Raw genomic sequence first — 15,446 nt, 5'->3', positions numbered from 1 at the left:
TGAAATAAAAAAAATTAAAATAAAAAACAGTTTTTAGGATGGGTCTCACTATGTTGCCCAGTCTGGCCTCAAACTCCTGGGCACAAGAGATTCTTCCACCTCAGCCACCTGAGTAGCTTGGACTACAGGTGTGCACCATTATGCCCGGCTTTTGCTTGTTAGCTTCCTGAATGTATCACTCTTCTGCCTGCTTCAGGAACGTTGCACATGCTATTCCTTCTGCAAGGAATACTTTTCCTCCCTCTTTACCTGATTCATACCCTCTTATTCTTTAGCATCACTTTAATGCTACTTCCCCCAAGAAGCTTTCTAATGTTCCCAGATTAGATCCAGCCTCCCTTTCTGTTTCTCTCCCATGGTGCTCTTGGTAGGTATAATTTATTTGTGTGATTATTCATGGCTGACTCCTACACTAAACTAACTCTCCATGAAGATGGAGACTGTGTCTGTCTTGTCACAACTGTAACCCTACTGTGTAGCCAGCCCCTGGCACATGGTACCCCATAAAGAATCAACAAATGAAAAGTGGGATGAATGAATATAAATCCCCTAGTAGGCTACCCTTTCTGAGCCAGTGCAGTTTGTGTTGCCCGTTTAAAGCCTTCCACTAGCTTCTTGGTGCACTTGCATTAATGTGACTTTCTTAGGGTGGTCAGCAAGTCTCTACACACTCTGGGCCCTTCCCAACTTTCTGACCCCATTTCCTGCTGGTCTTCTCCTTGCTTTTCCCGATGCTGGTCTCCAGCTCCTCCTCACACGCCAAGCCCACTCCTGCCTCAGGCCTTTGTACTCTACTGTCACCTCCTCAGAGAGGCCTTCAGTGTCCCCACTATCTGAAACGGCACCCCTATCCCTCCTTATCCCATTCCATGGCTTTATTTTCTTCATAATACTCGTTGCTTTCTGAAGTCATCTTCCTGATTTGTCTTTGTCTCTCTCCGCTGCAGAATATAAGCTCCCTGAGAGCAAGGACCTTGTCTGCCATGTTCATCACTAGCTCCTCAGAACCTGGCAAACAGTAGGCGCTATATCAGTATCTAGTGATTGAGGGAGGGACTCAAAGCAGAGGCAGGGTGAAGCTGCCCCTTTGGAGGCAGCACAAGGCCCCTTCCTGGAACCCAGCGGCCCCTGGGGCAGGGCCTGTGGCGTCGCCATGGCAACCCACTGACCTGCGCCCCCCCTGGAGAGGCCACAGCTGCTGGCCTCCTGGGCCCACTTTTCACACACTCCTGTGTGTCACCACTGTCAGGGAGTCCGGGGGACAGAAAAAAAGGGGCTGAGAGAGAATGATCAAGAGGAAAGCACACCCCGGGGCCGGGGGTCACAGGAGCAGGCCTCGGCGGCAACGCAGTTCCACTGGTAATGACCAGGGCCCAGGGGAGGGGAGACTGGGACACACTGGCACCCCAGGAGGGTCCTGGGCCCAGCCCTCTGTTGGTGGCTAGGAGTGTGGCAGTGTGTCAGCTCTTTTTTATGTAGCGTTTCTAACGCTGTGAGTTCCTAAAATAGGCCCCAGCACAGTGCCCTGGAAGACTGTTGATACAGAGGATGAATAACACCTTCTATTAAAACCCAGTGACACTTTCTAAGTCAGGCGGCGTTTCCTTCAGGTATTGCATAAGTCAAGACCTCCCTGTTCTCATCCAGTTCTTCAGAAACAAAACTCCCCCACTGCTTAACAACCACGCTGGTTCCCGGCTGCCTGCAGGCTTCCCAGCCTGGTGGATGAGCCCTTTGCAATGTGCTCCTAGGACTCTCCCACCTGTCTCCCACCACTCCTGGGGTTACGGGACAGTGAGCTCTTCCCCTTTGCCAGAACCAAGCAGGCCGTTCACAGCTTCATGCCTTTGTCTGTGATGGCATCCTCTTGTCTGAAATACTCTGCTTCCCTCCTTGGTCTAAGCAGGTGCAAATCCTTTAAGGACCAGCAGAAATGCCACCTCTTCTGTGAATCAGCCGAGTGTGCTGGAAGCTCCCTCTCTGTGACCCCACAGCACCTTATTATAATACCAAACGCAGTCCTGGCTACCTGCTTGCTCAGGAGGCAGTGTGCGTCGGTGAGAGCACACCAGCTTTGAAGTCAGACACCTGACCTGGCTCGGCCACCAACTAGCTGGGTGGCTTTACCTTAGCTTCTCTGAGTGTCAGTTTCCTCCTTGTGAATTGGAGTGAATAAGTCTCTGCTTCAGTTGTTATGAGGAGCAGAGACGAGGGATGTGAAGCAGAGTGACCAGCCTGGGAGGGCACTCAACAAAGGCCAGGCGTCACCATTACACATCTGTCCCCATCACTCAGCTGTGAGTTCTCAGTGCATGCAGACCCTGCCTTCCTCATTTTTCTGTGGCCTGGCCCACAAAGCCAAACGCACCAAGTGCTTACCTGTATTATTTCAGTTAATCTTTGGAGAAATCTGGTAGGTCGGGATTTAGGAAGATTTGAGAACGATCCCAATGTTACATAACTAGAAAGTGACTAGGCTGAGATTTGAAATCCAGTTGTTCTAACTCCAAACCCCACATTCTTCCAAGCCGGCCTCTGTCTTATGCTGTCTCCTGTTCTATCCCTCTGCATCAGCCCCCAGGGCCTTCTTGCCATTCCTCAAAGTATAATCTTGCCTAGGTCCCCTCTCTCTGAGTCTTGGAAGGCCTTATTCCTTCACTATGCTCAGTCTCTACTCACAGGCCGTTTCTTCCCATGGGCCTTTCTGGTGGAGGGATCCATCATTCTCTGTTCCTTTATCCTACTTTACTTTTCTTCATCACAATCATCACGACCAGCTATGTGACAACACTGTTCTAGGCTCTTGGGGACAAGGTACTGAACAAGACAGACAAGGTTGTAAGAACTTACATTTTAAGGGTGGGGAAAATAAATGATAAAAAAGGAATAAATAAACAAGATGTTTTTAGGTCTTGGGACATTGGTCCATGAGAGATACCCTGCTATAATACATTGACATCCATCGTATTAAATAGCTTTTGTCCATCTCTTCTGTTTGAACTTTACATTGAAGGCACTTGATAATTATATGCAGAATGGATGAATGGATACATGGATAATCTAAGAGGTCCCTGCCAGTGTGTTCTGTCAACTTCAAGGATTACCTGGCTTTTGATACCATCTTAATCAGCTCCTCCTGCCAAATCAGTATGTGTTTATTAATCACCACTCTGAACCTTGAGATACCTTGGATGTGTCATATTCCCAACGCATTCCTTTCTAGTTGTTCTTTACTGCTGCAAAGGGAATCAGCCTCCTAGAAAACCTGATAACCCGATAACTCTGCTCAACCTCACTATATAAACCTGAATAAATCTCTTCAAATTGGGGTTTCCAAATCTTCATTCCAAAGTGAACAGGCATGAAGATCTGCCTCTAAGGAATGTGGGTTGAACTCCTTGTAAAGTGAAAATCCATAGGCATTTTCTGCATCCTCCTTCCTGCCCATAATCCCAGAAGAAGCAGGTGAAGGGACGCTTCACAGCCCAGGAGCCTATACTCACAGGCATTGGTAAATCCTGGTGAGCATTTAGCATAAGCTTGGTTCTTGCTAAAAGGTCAGATGATTTTTATGGATCAAAAATGAGGTGATTGGGAACAGGAGGTTATCCAAGTGTGCATTGAGCTCTCCCTGCCCTATGTCCTGTGCAGTCCTCAGAACACTGTACCAATATTACAGTATTGATCACAGTCTGTCTTGCTTTAGAACCTTTTCTTCAAGCCTAAGGTTTCCATATCTATAAATAGAGATATTACAACATACCATACAACATTGTTCATATGTTGTCAGTTTAGACAACATATGTGAAAATGCCTTGCACAGTACCTGACACACAGTAGGAACTTTGATGTTACTTTTAGGAAAACAGTAATGCAGTCAACAACACATATTTATTGTGCAACATCTATGGGGCCAGTCACAGGGCCAGCCATTGAGTACAAGATGGTGAACAAAAATGACAGGGTCCTCCACTCGTGAGCTTGGAGAGTAGTAGCACCTGCCTTGCTTTCTAGATGGTAACTAGAGGGCAGAAGGCAGTCATGTTCATATTTATATCACTCACAGCTTCTCTTTAGGATAGCTTCTTGCCTCTAGAAGGCACAAAATAAATGTGTGTTGAATTTTGCTTTATTTGGAAAATCGTCTTTGATGTGTTGTACTTTTTCATGCCTCATGTGGTGAAAAAGAAAATGATTAGGAAATTCTATAGACATGCGAACCTATCTACTTATATGCTATGCATTCTTTGACATGTGTGTCACTAATGTAGTATTTATTGAGGCCAGGCTACAGGAAAAACTTTGTAATAGGCACTGGTGGAGAGTCAAAAGAAATAGACTAAAATGGGCTCCATTCCGAAGACGTTGAAGTTCTAAACTGAAAAGCCTGCTATGTATGACAAAGGCTGACAAAGAAATATGTAAATTAATTTAGCAAAAAGGATAATGCATAAGTAGAGTTTTAGCAAAAGTTCTAATGCAAAGCAGACTGAGAACAATGCTGCAATATTGGTCTTGCGTTCCAGGGTCTGTACGGGACGTGACGGAGAGAGCTCAGGTCACTGTAGGAGAAAGCACTGTGATTATGACCTGAGCTTGGATGCTGGTCTTTCTTCTTACATTCCAGGTGACTTTGGGCAAGTCACTTAATCTCTCTGAGCCTTAGCTTTCTGATATCTAAAATGTCCCTATTAATAGCACCTACCTCATAGGCTTATTATGAGGATTAAGCATGATGATGTATATAATGTGTTTGTACAATGCCTAGACCATAATAAGGGCTCAAAGTATGGAAGCCTTTGTTAATATAAATTATATAATCTATAAATAAATAAGGTAGAAGAGCACAGTGTTGTACTCAAAATTCAGTATACGTGTCATTCTGGTCAAGTAATTCTTGACCTCTGCAAGACCAAAATTTGTTGTTAAAAATAATTTTAAAGTACTTAAAGTTTACTTCAGTTGATGTAAGTAGTGGCCTTCCAGTCATATGAAGCAACCTGACTTGTGGGATGTGATTTGAAGATGCCACTGCTATGGGCCCCACTAGGGAAGAAGACAAAGATGAAAGTGCACCTGTGAATCCAAGCCCCATAGCCTACGTGTTGAATCCACGTAGTCTGGAATGCCAGAGCTTTGGATGCATGAGAACTCCCACAAGTGTCCAGAATAACAGAAGTGATGGTTCTGCTGTACTTGCCACTGCTCAGACCACCATCTAAACCTTCGGAGTCTACCCTGGGGGAAGTGAATGTCCACACAAACACTGATTAACTAGAAGATATCCAAAAGCAGATGAACTGAATGGCAAAGAACTGGACAAAATTTCTTCCAAGAAAGAGCTGAAACAAGTGGGTTTCTTCGATGGGGTACTTCAACAAGAAATATGGAGACACGATTGTTGTCTTTCCCTATTGTCATGTGCCAGCAAGATCAAACTTATTCTGGGATCCCCCAGGGAGCAGAGCTGGGTAGCAGAGTGGCTACAGGCATAGGCCATGGGGTCAGAGAGAACTGAGTGGGTGAAATGGGTGAGACATCTTCTGTCTTTTTTTTCATGGGACACCCACGTTCTCCCTTTTCTGTACCCTTGCTTTTATCTCTCTCCAGCACGGGGTTGCAGAGGTGCAGACATCAGGAAAGTTCTTGAACTCTTGTGGGTCTAGGTGCTGTGCTCTCTTGGCTTACCTGGTTATTAGAGCCAACTCCTCTCCAGAATGTTGCCATGAATTCTTCAGAGAGTGTCCTGCCAGTCCCCGGGGGTTCTCACCTGCAAGAACAGGCCCTTCTAAGGACTCTGATTTTAATACACCTGATCCTGGATTAGGCAAATGGGTGAGAGTGAGAGTGTTTCCCTTAATTCTTATGAAAGGGGGATAGTGGTGTAGGTGTGAGTGTGTGTGTGCCCACATGCACATGAGAGTAACTAGGTGTGGATGTTTCTATCTAGAAAGGCCAGGGGCTGGCCCAGAACAATACACGTAGCTTTTGGTGGTATGACTTCGTGGAGGCAGGAGCTGAAACTGCAGTAGATGCCATGCAGCATCAGCCATGGCTGTTGCCAGGAAAAATGTGCCAGGGCTTGACAGTGTGCGAAGATCTAAGTGGAGACATTTTGGAGACTCCTGAAAGGGATTCTGGAGATCTGTAATCCTATGTGCTTTTGGGTACAGTGTGATGACCAACAGCCCCTTGTGCATCCTAGCTTCGAAAACATGATGGGTTGTTCCTACATTGTGCATTTGATATCTGAAAGGAGTAGCGTCTTAATGTTTTGGATTTCTTGCTCCTCAACATTTCCCTGGAAATACCAGATTTCCATATCCTCTAAACAAGCTGGCCCTTGTTCCTCCCCTTGGATATTTTCCCCTACTTATTTACAATTTTGGAAGCAGCTTTTAGAAGAGCAGTTTGTTGGGACATAAGATACAAAACAAAACAAAAATCCAACATTTCTTCCTGCTGTTAGCATCTGCTTCCCCCTTCTCTGAGTAACTCACTCCTCGCCGTGGCTTCTTTTTATAGCATGTAACCTAAGGTGCTCACTAATGATCTTTCGCTCAGCTCTTTGAATTTTGAGGAGTCACATTACTTAATTCTTTTGTGCCTTGGTTGCTTTCTAGGAAAAATAGAGGTTAAAAGCCTTGCTTTAGATAGTTGTTGTGAGGATTCAATGAGATAACATATGGAAAGGGCCTGGTGTGTTCAAATAGCTTCCAGATCATAAAGAAGACAGTAGAAGACCACATGGTTCAAAAGCCCCTAGACATAGGTGAAGTTCTAACACCCCATATGCCTTCCTAAAAATCAGCACATTGTATAGAATTACACAATAAAAACCACAGAGCTTACTGGAAAAATAAGCTTAGAGGCACAATACTCAAAAACGTTGTCAATGACACATTTAAAAAGGTAGAGAACTAATAAAAATGATATCAGTTTTGCTCATGTTAAATGGTTAAGAAATACACAAGTACAATAAATATGGCACTTCACCCTGAAAAAGACCTGAAGATGACTTTTGGAAGTGGATGTCAGGAAGGTTGCAGCATGTGAATTATTATGAAGTGGTAGAAGGTGCGACTCATAATACGTGTTGAACTGAAGTATCTGGGAGTGTGAAGTATCTTTGAAGTGTGAATGTGTGTGCTTTTTGCATATTTCTACAGGGCTCAGTTCAGTTGGGTGCAGTTTTCTGCATTCATTGAATGTTTCTTATGGAAGAAATTGAGCATAAGGAAACACAAAGTTTGCACTATGCTCAAATTGCTCCCTAACACACCACCTGCATTGGAACACATTCATGTTTCCAAAACAAGCGTTATAGCAGAACTGACTGTACTTAGCTGATGTTCTTGAATGAATGATTAAATGAATGAATGATGGGGGTCTAGAAAATGACATTATACTACATTGTGAAAAATACATTTGTAGCCTTTAAAATCTGATTTAAAAATCCACAGTCTTTTGGTTACTATAGTGCTTTTGATTTCTCTTTCTTGTCTTTGCTTCGAAGAGCCCCTTCAAGGGGTCACTGGGCAAGGGGAGGTGAGCTACAAGGCTCCCTGCCTTCCTCTCCACTTCAACCAGAGCCTCCAGGGTTTTACCTGCTTTTTGTTTTCATTTGAAGGAAGGATTGTGCTGCTAATTTACAAATTTGCCAACCACCACCAGTGATTCAGTTGGCCAAATTTCACTTTATAAACTACTTCTCAGGAATATCTCTTCTTTGCTAAGTAAGATAATTCTCAGTTGGTAGTATTGGGCTAAGAATACTACAGAATTAGTAGAATTTGACCGAGAAATGCTCAAATGAGGTTTCAAATGGTCATTTTGCCTCCAAACTACTCAGCAGTCTCATCAGCAATGGTGCACATGGAGCTTCATGTAAAATCCAATTCCAGTCTCAGTAGATGCCCTGTGAAAGTCGATGAGCATTTAAATCTAATGCATTCATGATCTTCCTGTCTCTCTGCAAACACCCACAGCAATTATGTGACTTTCTTTTTCTTATTCTTTTTTTTTTAGAGAGCTGGATTGAAAGATGTCTCAATGAAAGTGAAAACAAACGTTATTCCAGCCACACATCTCTGGGGAATGTTTCTAATGATGAAAGTAAGTTCTTGAAACTCATTCTTCTACGACGTCCTAGACATGGCCAATGTCCTGATGGAAGGCCAGCCCCCCTAGATTCCTAGGCAGGAGCAAATCACTTGGAACAAGACACTCTTCAGCTATTTATGAAATATCCCAAGCCTTGTCTATAATATTCCACAATAGGGAGTGGAATTCAGGCAGGTAGACATGGAAACTAAGGCCACAGCAAAAGCTTGCTGTTTACAGATTCATCTTAGGCAGTGGACTTGGTAGCCTGTGTCCCCAAAGACCCTGTTAGAGTGATGCTCCAGTCTGGCAAATGTGGCTCAGTGTCCTCTGTAGTTACGGGTCTAGAGTAGTGGTGTCACGGGATTATTGCTTTAGAGCCAGAAATATCTTTGCTATCAGAAAGCAAAAATTTCTTCCAGGTCTTGGACACTAGAGAATCGAAGTCAATTCAAAGATGTAAACTCCTGTGTTTACACCTCGCCCTGTGTTATGTCAAACTGGAGCTGCTGGGTTCCTTACACTTAGGAGCAGAAGACTACTTGGCACTTGCATTTGCCCCTCTAGCACTAAAAAGAGGGTGGACAGCTTATTATAAATGTTATTTCCAGAAGGATCAGAAGTGTCTTTCCCGTTTGGCTGGTAAAACACACCCCCTTAGTTGAGTTTTTTCAAAGCATGAGCCCAAAACCGCTCACTCCACAATCCCCTAGGATGTTGGTTAGACATGCTGAACAGCTTCCTTCCATAGCCCCTTCTGGCGTTGCCATTCTATCATCACCATTTATGTCATTTTACAAAATTGACATAAATTGAACATAAAGCACACAAATCTTATGTGAACAGTTTGATGAGATTTTTTTTATGTATTGTATCTATGTGTGTAATCACCACCCAGAAAAAGAAATAGAACATTTTTAGCCCCCCAGGAGGCTTCCTCTTGTCTCCTTCCTGTTGATAACCACTGTCCTGACTTTTATTACTGTAGATTTGTTTTGCCTGTCTGCAAAACTTCATATAAATGGAAACGTAGACTCTGTATTCTTTTGTAACATAAAGCTATTTATGTAACTTTTTTCACTCAGCATAATGTCTGTGAGATCTATCCATGTTGTATGTAACAGTAGTTCTTGCTTTTTCATTGCTTTATTTTATTTCACTGTATGAATGAATGAATATACCACAATTTACCTCTCCATCTAAGTGTCGATCTATACTTAAGTTGTTTCAAATTTTTGACTATTAGGAATAAAGCATCTCTGAACATTCTTTTTAAAAAGTTTTATCTTATTTATTTATTTGTTTATTAGACAGATTCTCACTCTGTTGCCTGTGCTAGAATGTAGTGGCATCATCACAGCCCACTGCAACCTCAAACTCCTGGGCTCAAGCAATCCTTCCGCCTCAGCCTCCCCAGCAGCCAGGACTACAGGCACACACCACCACACTCGGCCAATTATTTTTTTTCTATTATTTTATAGACGGGGTCTCACTCTTGCCCAGGCTGGTCTCAAACTCTTGGCCTCAAGCAATCCTCCTGACTCTGCCTCCCAGAGTGCTGGGATTACAGGCATGAGCCACCACACCTGGTCAAAAGTTTTATTTTATTTTGGTAAAATATACATAAACATAAAATTTACCATTTTAAATGTACAGTTTGGTGACATTAAGTACAGTCACCTTGTTGTGCAACCATTACCGCCATCCATCTCCAAAACTTTTTTCTTCTTCCCAAACTTAAACTGTACCAATTAAACAATAACACTTCATTCCCTTTTCCATCAGTCTCTGGCAATGACTATTCTACTTCCTGCCTCTAGGAGGGAATTTGACTGTTCTCAGTATCTCATATAAGTGGAATCATAAAGTATTTGTCTTTTTGTGACTAGCTTAATTCACTTAGTATAATGCCTTCAAGGTTAAGCCATGTTGCAGCATGTGTCAGAATTTCCTTCCTTTTTAAGGCTGAATAATATTCCATAGTATGGCTATGACACAATTTCTTCATCCATTCACTATGAACATGGGTGTACAAATATTTGCTCAAGTCTCTGTTTCCAATTCTTTTGGCTATGTACCCAGAAGGGGGATTGCTGTATCATCTGGTAAATCTGTTTAATTTTTTGAGAAATTGCAAAAGAGTTTTTCATGGTGGCTGCACCATTTTACATTCCCACTAGTGATGCACAGAAGTTCTAATTTCTCCACGTCCTTTCTGTCACTTGCTGTTTTTTGTTGCTTTGATAATGGCCATCCTAATGAGTGTGAAGTGGTATCTCATTGTGGTTTTGATTTGCATTTCCCTAATGATTAGTGATGTTTAGCATTTTTTCATGTGCTTTTGACTATTTGTATATCTTATTTGGAGAGATGTCTAACTCCTTTGCCCATTTTAAAATCAGGTTGTTTTTTGTTGTTAAATTGTAGGAGTTCTTTATATATTCTGAATACTAATCACTTATCTGTTACATGATGTACAAATATTTTCTCCCATTCCTTGTGTTGCCTTTTCATTCTGTTGATTGTGTTCTTTAATGCACAGAATTTTTTTTATTTTGATGTAGTCTAATTTACCTATTTTTTCTTTTGTTGCCTGTGCCTTTGGTGTCATATCCAAGAAATTATTGTCAAATCCAATGTTCTAAAGCTTTTGCCCTATATTTTCTTCTGAGAGTGTCATAGTTTTAGGCCTTACATTTAGGTCTTGACTTATTTTGAGTTAATATTTGTATTTGGTGTTCGGTAGGGGTCCAGCTTCATTCTTTTGCATGTAGATATCCAGTCCCCCCAGCATCATTTGTTGAAAACACTGTTCTTTCTCCATTGAATGGTCTTGGCAGCTTTGTCAAAAGCCATTTGATCATATATGAAAGGGTTTATTTCTGGACTTTCCACTTATTCCATTGGTCTGTATGTCTGTCTTTATGCCAGAGCCATACTGTAGCTTTGTAGTGTAAGTTTTGAAATTCATGATCTCTAATGTTGTTCTTTGTTTTCAAGATTGTTTTGGCTATTCAAGGTCCCTTGAGATTGCAAATGAATTTTAGAATGGGTTTTTCTATTTCTGCAAAAAATGCCACTGGGGTTTTGATGGGATTACATTGAATGTGTAGATCACTTTGGGTAGTTTTAAAATCTTAGTGTTAAGTCTTCCAATCCATGAACACAGGATATCTTTCCATTTATTGGTGTCTTTAGTTTCTTTCAGCTGCATTTTATAGTTTTCAATGTATAGGTGTTTTACCTCCTTGGTGAAGTTTATTCCTAAGTATTTTATTCTTTTTTGATGCTATTATAATGAAATTATTTTCTTCACTTCCTTTTCAGATTGTTTATTGTTAGTGTATAGAAATGCAGCTGATTTTTGTGTATTGATTTTGTATCCTGTAACTTTGCTAAATTCATTTCTTAGTTCTAATAGTTTGTGTGTGAGGGGTATATATGGAATCTTTGGGATTTTCTACATATAAGATCATGTCATCTGTGAACTTCTTTGTTACCAATTCGGAATCCTTTTGTCTCTTTTTCTTGCCGAATTGTTCTGGCTAGGACTTCCAGTACTATGTTGAATAGGAGGGGTGAAGGCAGGCAGTCTTATCTTGCTCCTGATCTTAAAGGAAAAGCTTTCAGCCTTTTACCATCGAATATGATGTTAGTTGTGGTTTTATATATGGCCTTTATTATGTTGAGTTAGTTTTCTTCTATTCCTAGTTTACTGAGTGTTTATATCATGAGAGGATGTTGAATTTTCGTATGTTTTTTCTGTATCATTTCAGATGATCATGTGGTTTTTCCCCTTCCTTTTGTTAATGTGGCACATTACGTTAATTGATTTTGTATGTTAGACCAGCGGTCCCCCAACCTTTTCAGCACCAGGGACCAGTTTCATGGAAGACAATTTTTTCATGGCCCAGGGAGTTGAGATGGTTTTGGTTGATTCAAGCACAAGATATTTATTGTGCTGTCAAACCTCTCTGCTAATGATAATCTGTATTTTCAGCCACTCCTCAGAGCTAGCTTCACCTCCTCAGCTCCACTTCAGATCATCAGGCACTAGATTCTCATAAGGAGCCTGCGACCTAGATCCCTTCCACACACAGTACAATAGGGTTCATACTTCTATGAGAATCTAATGCTGCTGCTGATTTGACAGGAGGCGGAGCTCACGTGATGATGTGAGCTATGGGGAGAGGCTGTAAATACAGATAAAGCTTTGCTTGCTCACCTGCCACTCACCTCCTGCTATGTGGCCTGGTTCCTAACAAGCCACGGACAAGTACCAGTCTGCAGTCCAGAAATTGGGGACCACAGTGTTAGACCATCTTTGCATCCAAGGAACATATCTCACTTGGTCATGGTATATAATCCTTTTAATATGCTGTTGAATTCTGTTTGCTAGTATTTTGTTGAGGATTTTTGCATCAATATTCATAAGGGATATCTATCTATAGTTTTCTTTGCTTGTAGTGTCTTTGTCTGGCTTTGGTATGGTAATCCTGGTCTCATAGAATGAGTTTGGAAGTGTTATCTCCATTTTTTGTAAAGAGTTTGAGAAGGATTTGTGCTGCACTGAACATTCTTGTATGTCTTTATTTTGAGAGACAGAGTCTCACTCTGTTGGAGGTTGAAGTACAGTAGCTAGGATTATAGCCATGTGCCACAATGCCCAGCTAATTGTTCCTTTTAGAGACAGGGTCTCACTATGTTGTATGTGCTGGTCTCAAACTACTGGCCTCAAGTGATTCTCCCACCTCAGCCTCCCAAAGTGCTAGGATGACAGGTATGAGCCACTGTGTCAGGCCAAACATTCTTGCATAAAGTTTGGTAGACATGAACACTCATTTCTGTTAATATTAATATGTTCCCAGGAGTAGAATTGCTAGATCATAAGGTATATGTATATTTAGTTTTATCAGATACTGCCAAACAGCCTTCTAAAGTGGTTGTACCAATTTAGACTCCTGTCAGCAATTTACGAAAGTTTCGGTTATTTCACTTCTTTGCCAATATTTGGGATAGCCATTTCTTTTAATATTAGCCATTTTCATGAGTAAGTATAGTGTATGTCATTGTGGTTTTAATTTGCATTTTTCCTGATAACTAATGAGTATAGTATCTTATATGCTGATTGGGCATTTGTATATCTTTTGTGAACTACCTGTTGAGGTCTTTTGCCTGAGTGTTTTTTAAAAATTATGTTGTTTTCTCCTTAAGGGTTTGTAAGAGTTGTTTCTATATCCTGAACAGGAGATATTTGCCAGGTAAAAGTATTGTAAATATCTTCTCTTGGTTTGTGGCTTGCCTTTTTATTCTGTTAATGGTAACTTTTGATGAACAGAAGTTTTTAATTCTAATAAAGTTCAATTTATCAATGTTTTTCTCTTAGTGTTTTTGTGTCCTATTAAAACATTCTTGCCTACCTCAAGGTTATAAAGATTTTTTTATGTTGTCATCTAGAAGTTTTTTTGTCTCTGACTGCTTTAAAATTTTTTTTCCTGTTGGTTTTCAGTAGTCTGACTCTAATGTACATAGATATGGTCTTCTTGTATTTATTCTTCTTGGGGATCATTGAGCTTCTTGAATCTTTGGGTTGTCTTTCATCAGATTTGTAGATATCTTGGCCATTGTCACTTCAAATATTTTTTCTTCCTTACTCCCTTTCTCATCTCTTTCTGGAACTCCAGTTACATGAATGTTAGACCTTTGAGTGTACCTCAGATGTTTCTATGTTTTTCTCTGGTTTGTCCATTTTTCTCCTTTTCTACCTTAGTTTGATATTTTGTATTGACCTGCCTTCCAGTTCTCAATTCCCATTTTCTATCATGTCCAGTCTGGTACTGAGCCTATCCAAGTGATCTTAATTTCAGTTATTGTATTTTTCTATGGTAGGTGGTCCCTTTACTTTCTTTTTGTAGCTTCCAAATTTCAATGGATACTCTCCATTTTCATCTGTTTTGTCCATATTTTGACCATCTTTTCCCCTCTCCTTGAACATATTAACCATAGTTATTTTAAAGTCCCTGTCTGATAACTCTAATATCTAAATCACCTTTGGATCTATTTATATTATCTGGTTTTTTTTTTTCTTGGATTTCAGTTTTTTCATCCTTTTTTTTTTTTTTTTTTTTTTTTTTTTAGTAATGCCTTATAGCTTTGGATCCGATGCTGGACATTATGGTTGCAAAGTTGAAGAGCCTTTAAGTGAATGATGTTAATGTTCTCTAGTAAGTGTTATGTTCTGTTCTTGGCAGATAGAGAACCAGAAGATCTCCTTGATCCTGTCAAGCCTTGGTTAAGTATAGTCTATTTCAGTTTTTGTTCAAACTACTAGGCTGTGGTCTTGATTCCTAAAGCATGGCCCTTCTGGGTTCACAAATGAAAGTCCTAGGTGTTCACCAAGTTCTCTTTACCTTGACCCAGCTTGAATTCCAACCCTAAGTAATCAATGATTGGCTCTTGAGCCTCTACACTACTGTTTTCCTCTGTTTCTTGGTTTCTCACTCTCTGTCTATACAACTTAGGAGTGGGCTAAGGACTTGAGGGGAATATGAATACAGGTTCGTTTGTCTCCTTCTTTGTAGTTCTCTTTTTTCTGGAATTTTGCTTCTCAAATCTTAGCTATTCTGTCATCCCCAAACTCTTCTCAGCTGAATAGGCTATGCTCTTTGGGTTCTATTTCCCACTGTAATAATTTGGAAAGATCCTCAGGGAAAAAGCCAAGGTGAACGTGGGGCTTACTTCCTGTGCTTCCTTTCTCTCAAGGCTTGTAGCTCCTCCAGTCCAATCTGTGTTTATTGCTCTCTACTGCCTCCAAACAGTTGTTGATATATTTTATCCAGCTCTTATGATCCTTTTCGGTGGGGGAGTTAATCCAGTGCAAGCTACCTTATCATGAAAAGAACTGGAAGTCTGGCTGGAAGTGCTTGTCAACAACTCTTAGACAAGGACATTCAGACATAGGGAGGTGCAGTGACTTCCTAAGACTACACAGGAACTCTACGCCAGTGCTGGATCTAGAATGCTGGCCTGAATCTTGTCTGGATAAAAGAATAAAGAAGTTTCAGTTCACATTCTGCATTTATTTTTAGAACACAAAGATTACATTTTTAAAAGTATGTTTCCAAACTGTAAAAGTTATATGTATGTATTTTTGGAAAAAAGATATGATGAAAGAAAATAATTGCCTCTAATCCCACTGTGTAGAGATAACCACTCTTGGTGTTTTTGTGTGTTTCCTTTCAGTCTTTTTTTTCTAAGGATATATTGTTAAGCACAATTTTATACATGTATATATTTATAGTTAACATGTATATATGGCTATCATTTATTAAGTAATGAGAAGT

At 40.8% G+C, this 15,446-nt stretch overlaps 1 protein-coding gene across 2 annotated transcripts in view; it reads left to right on the top strand.

Annotated features, from left to right (window-relative positions):
* Positions 1-1,286: 1,286 nt before the first annotated feature.
* Positions 1,287-15,446, top strand: part of RFX4 (regulatory factor X4) — a 132,592-nt gene continuing 118,432 nt past the window's right edge. Inside the window, exons 1-2 of one of the 2 annotated variants that reach the window (XM_012772771.2) lie at positions 1,287-1,359; positions 8,029-8,115. In XM_012772771.2, coding sequence (XP_012628225.1) covers positions 1,287-1,359; positions 8,029-8,115 — 160 coding nt within the window. Of the gene's footprint in view, positions 1,360-8,028; positions 8,116-15,446 lie in introns of those variants that run through there. The other variant, XM_076007065.1, reaches the window with a different exon arrangement.

The sequence above is a fragment of the Microcebus murinus genome, chromosome 10, assembly GCF_040939455.1.
Source record: "Microcebus murinus isolate Inina chromosome 10, M.murinus_Inina_mat1.0, whole genome shotgun sequence".
NCBI lineage: Eukaryota > Metazoa > Chordata > Mammalia > Primates > Cheirogaleidae > Microcebus > Microcebus murinus.
Note: the sequence above shows the minus strand (reverse complement) of the source record. Positions and strands in the feature narration are given on the sequence as shown.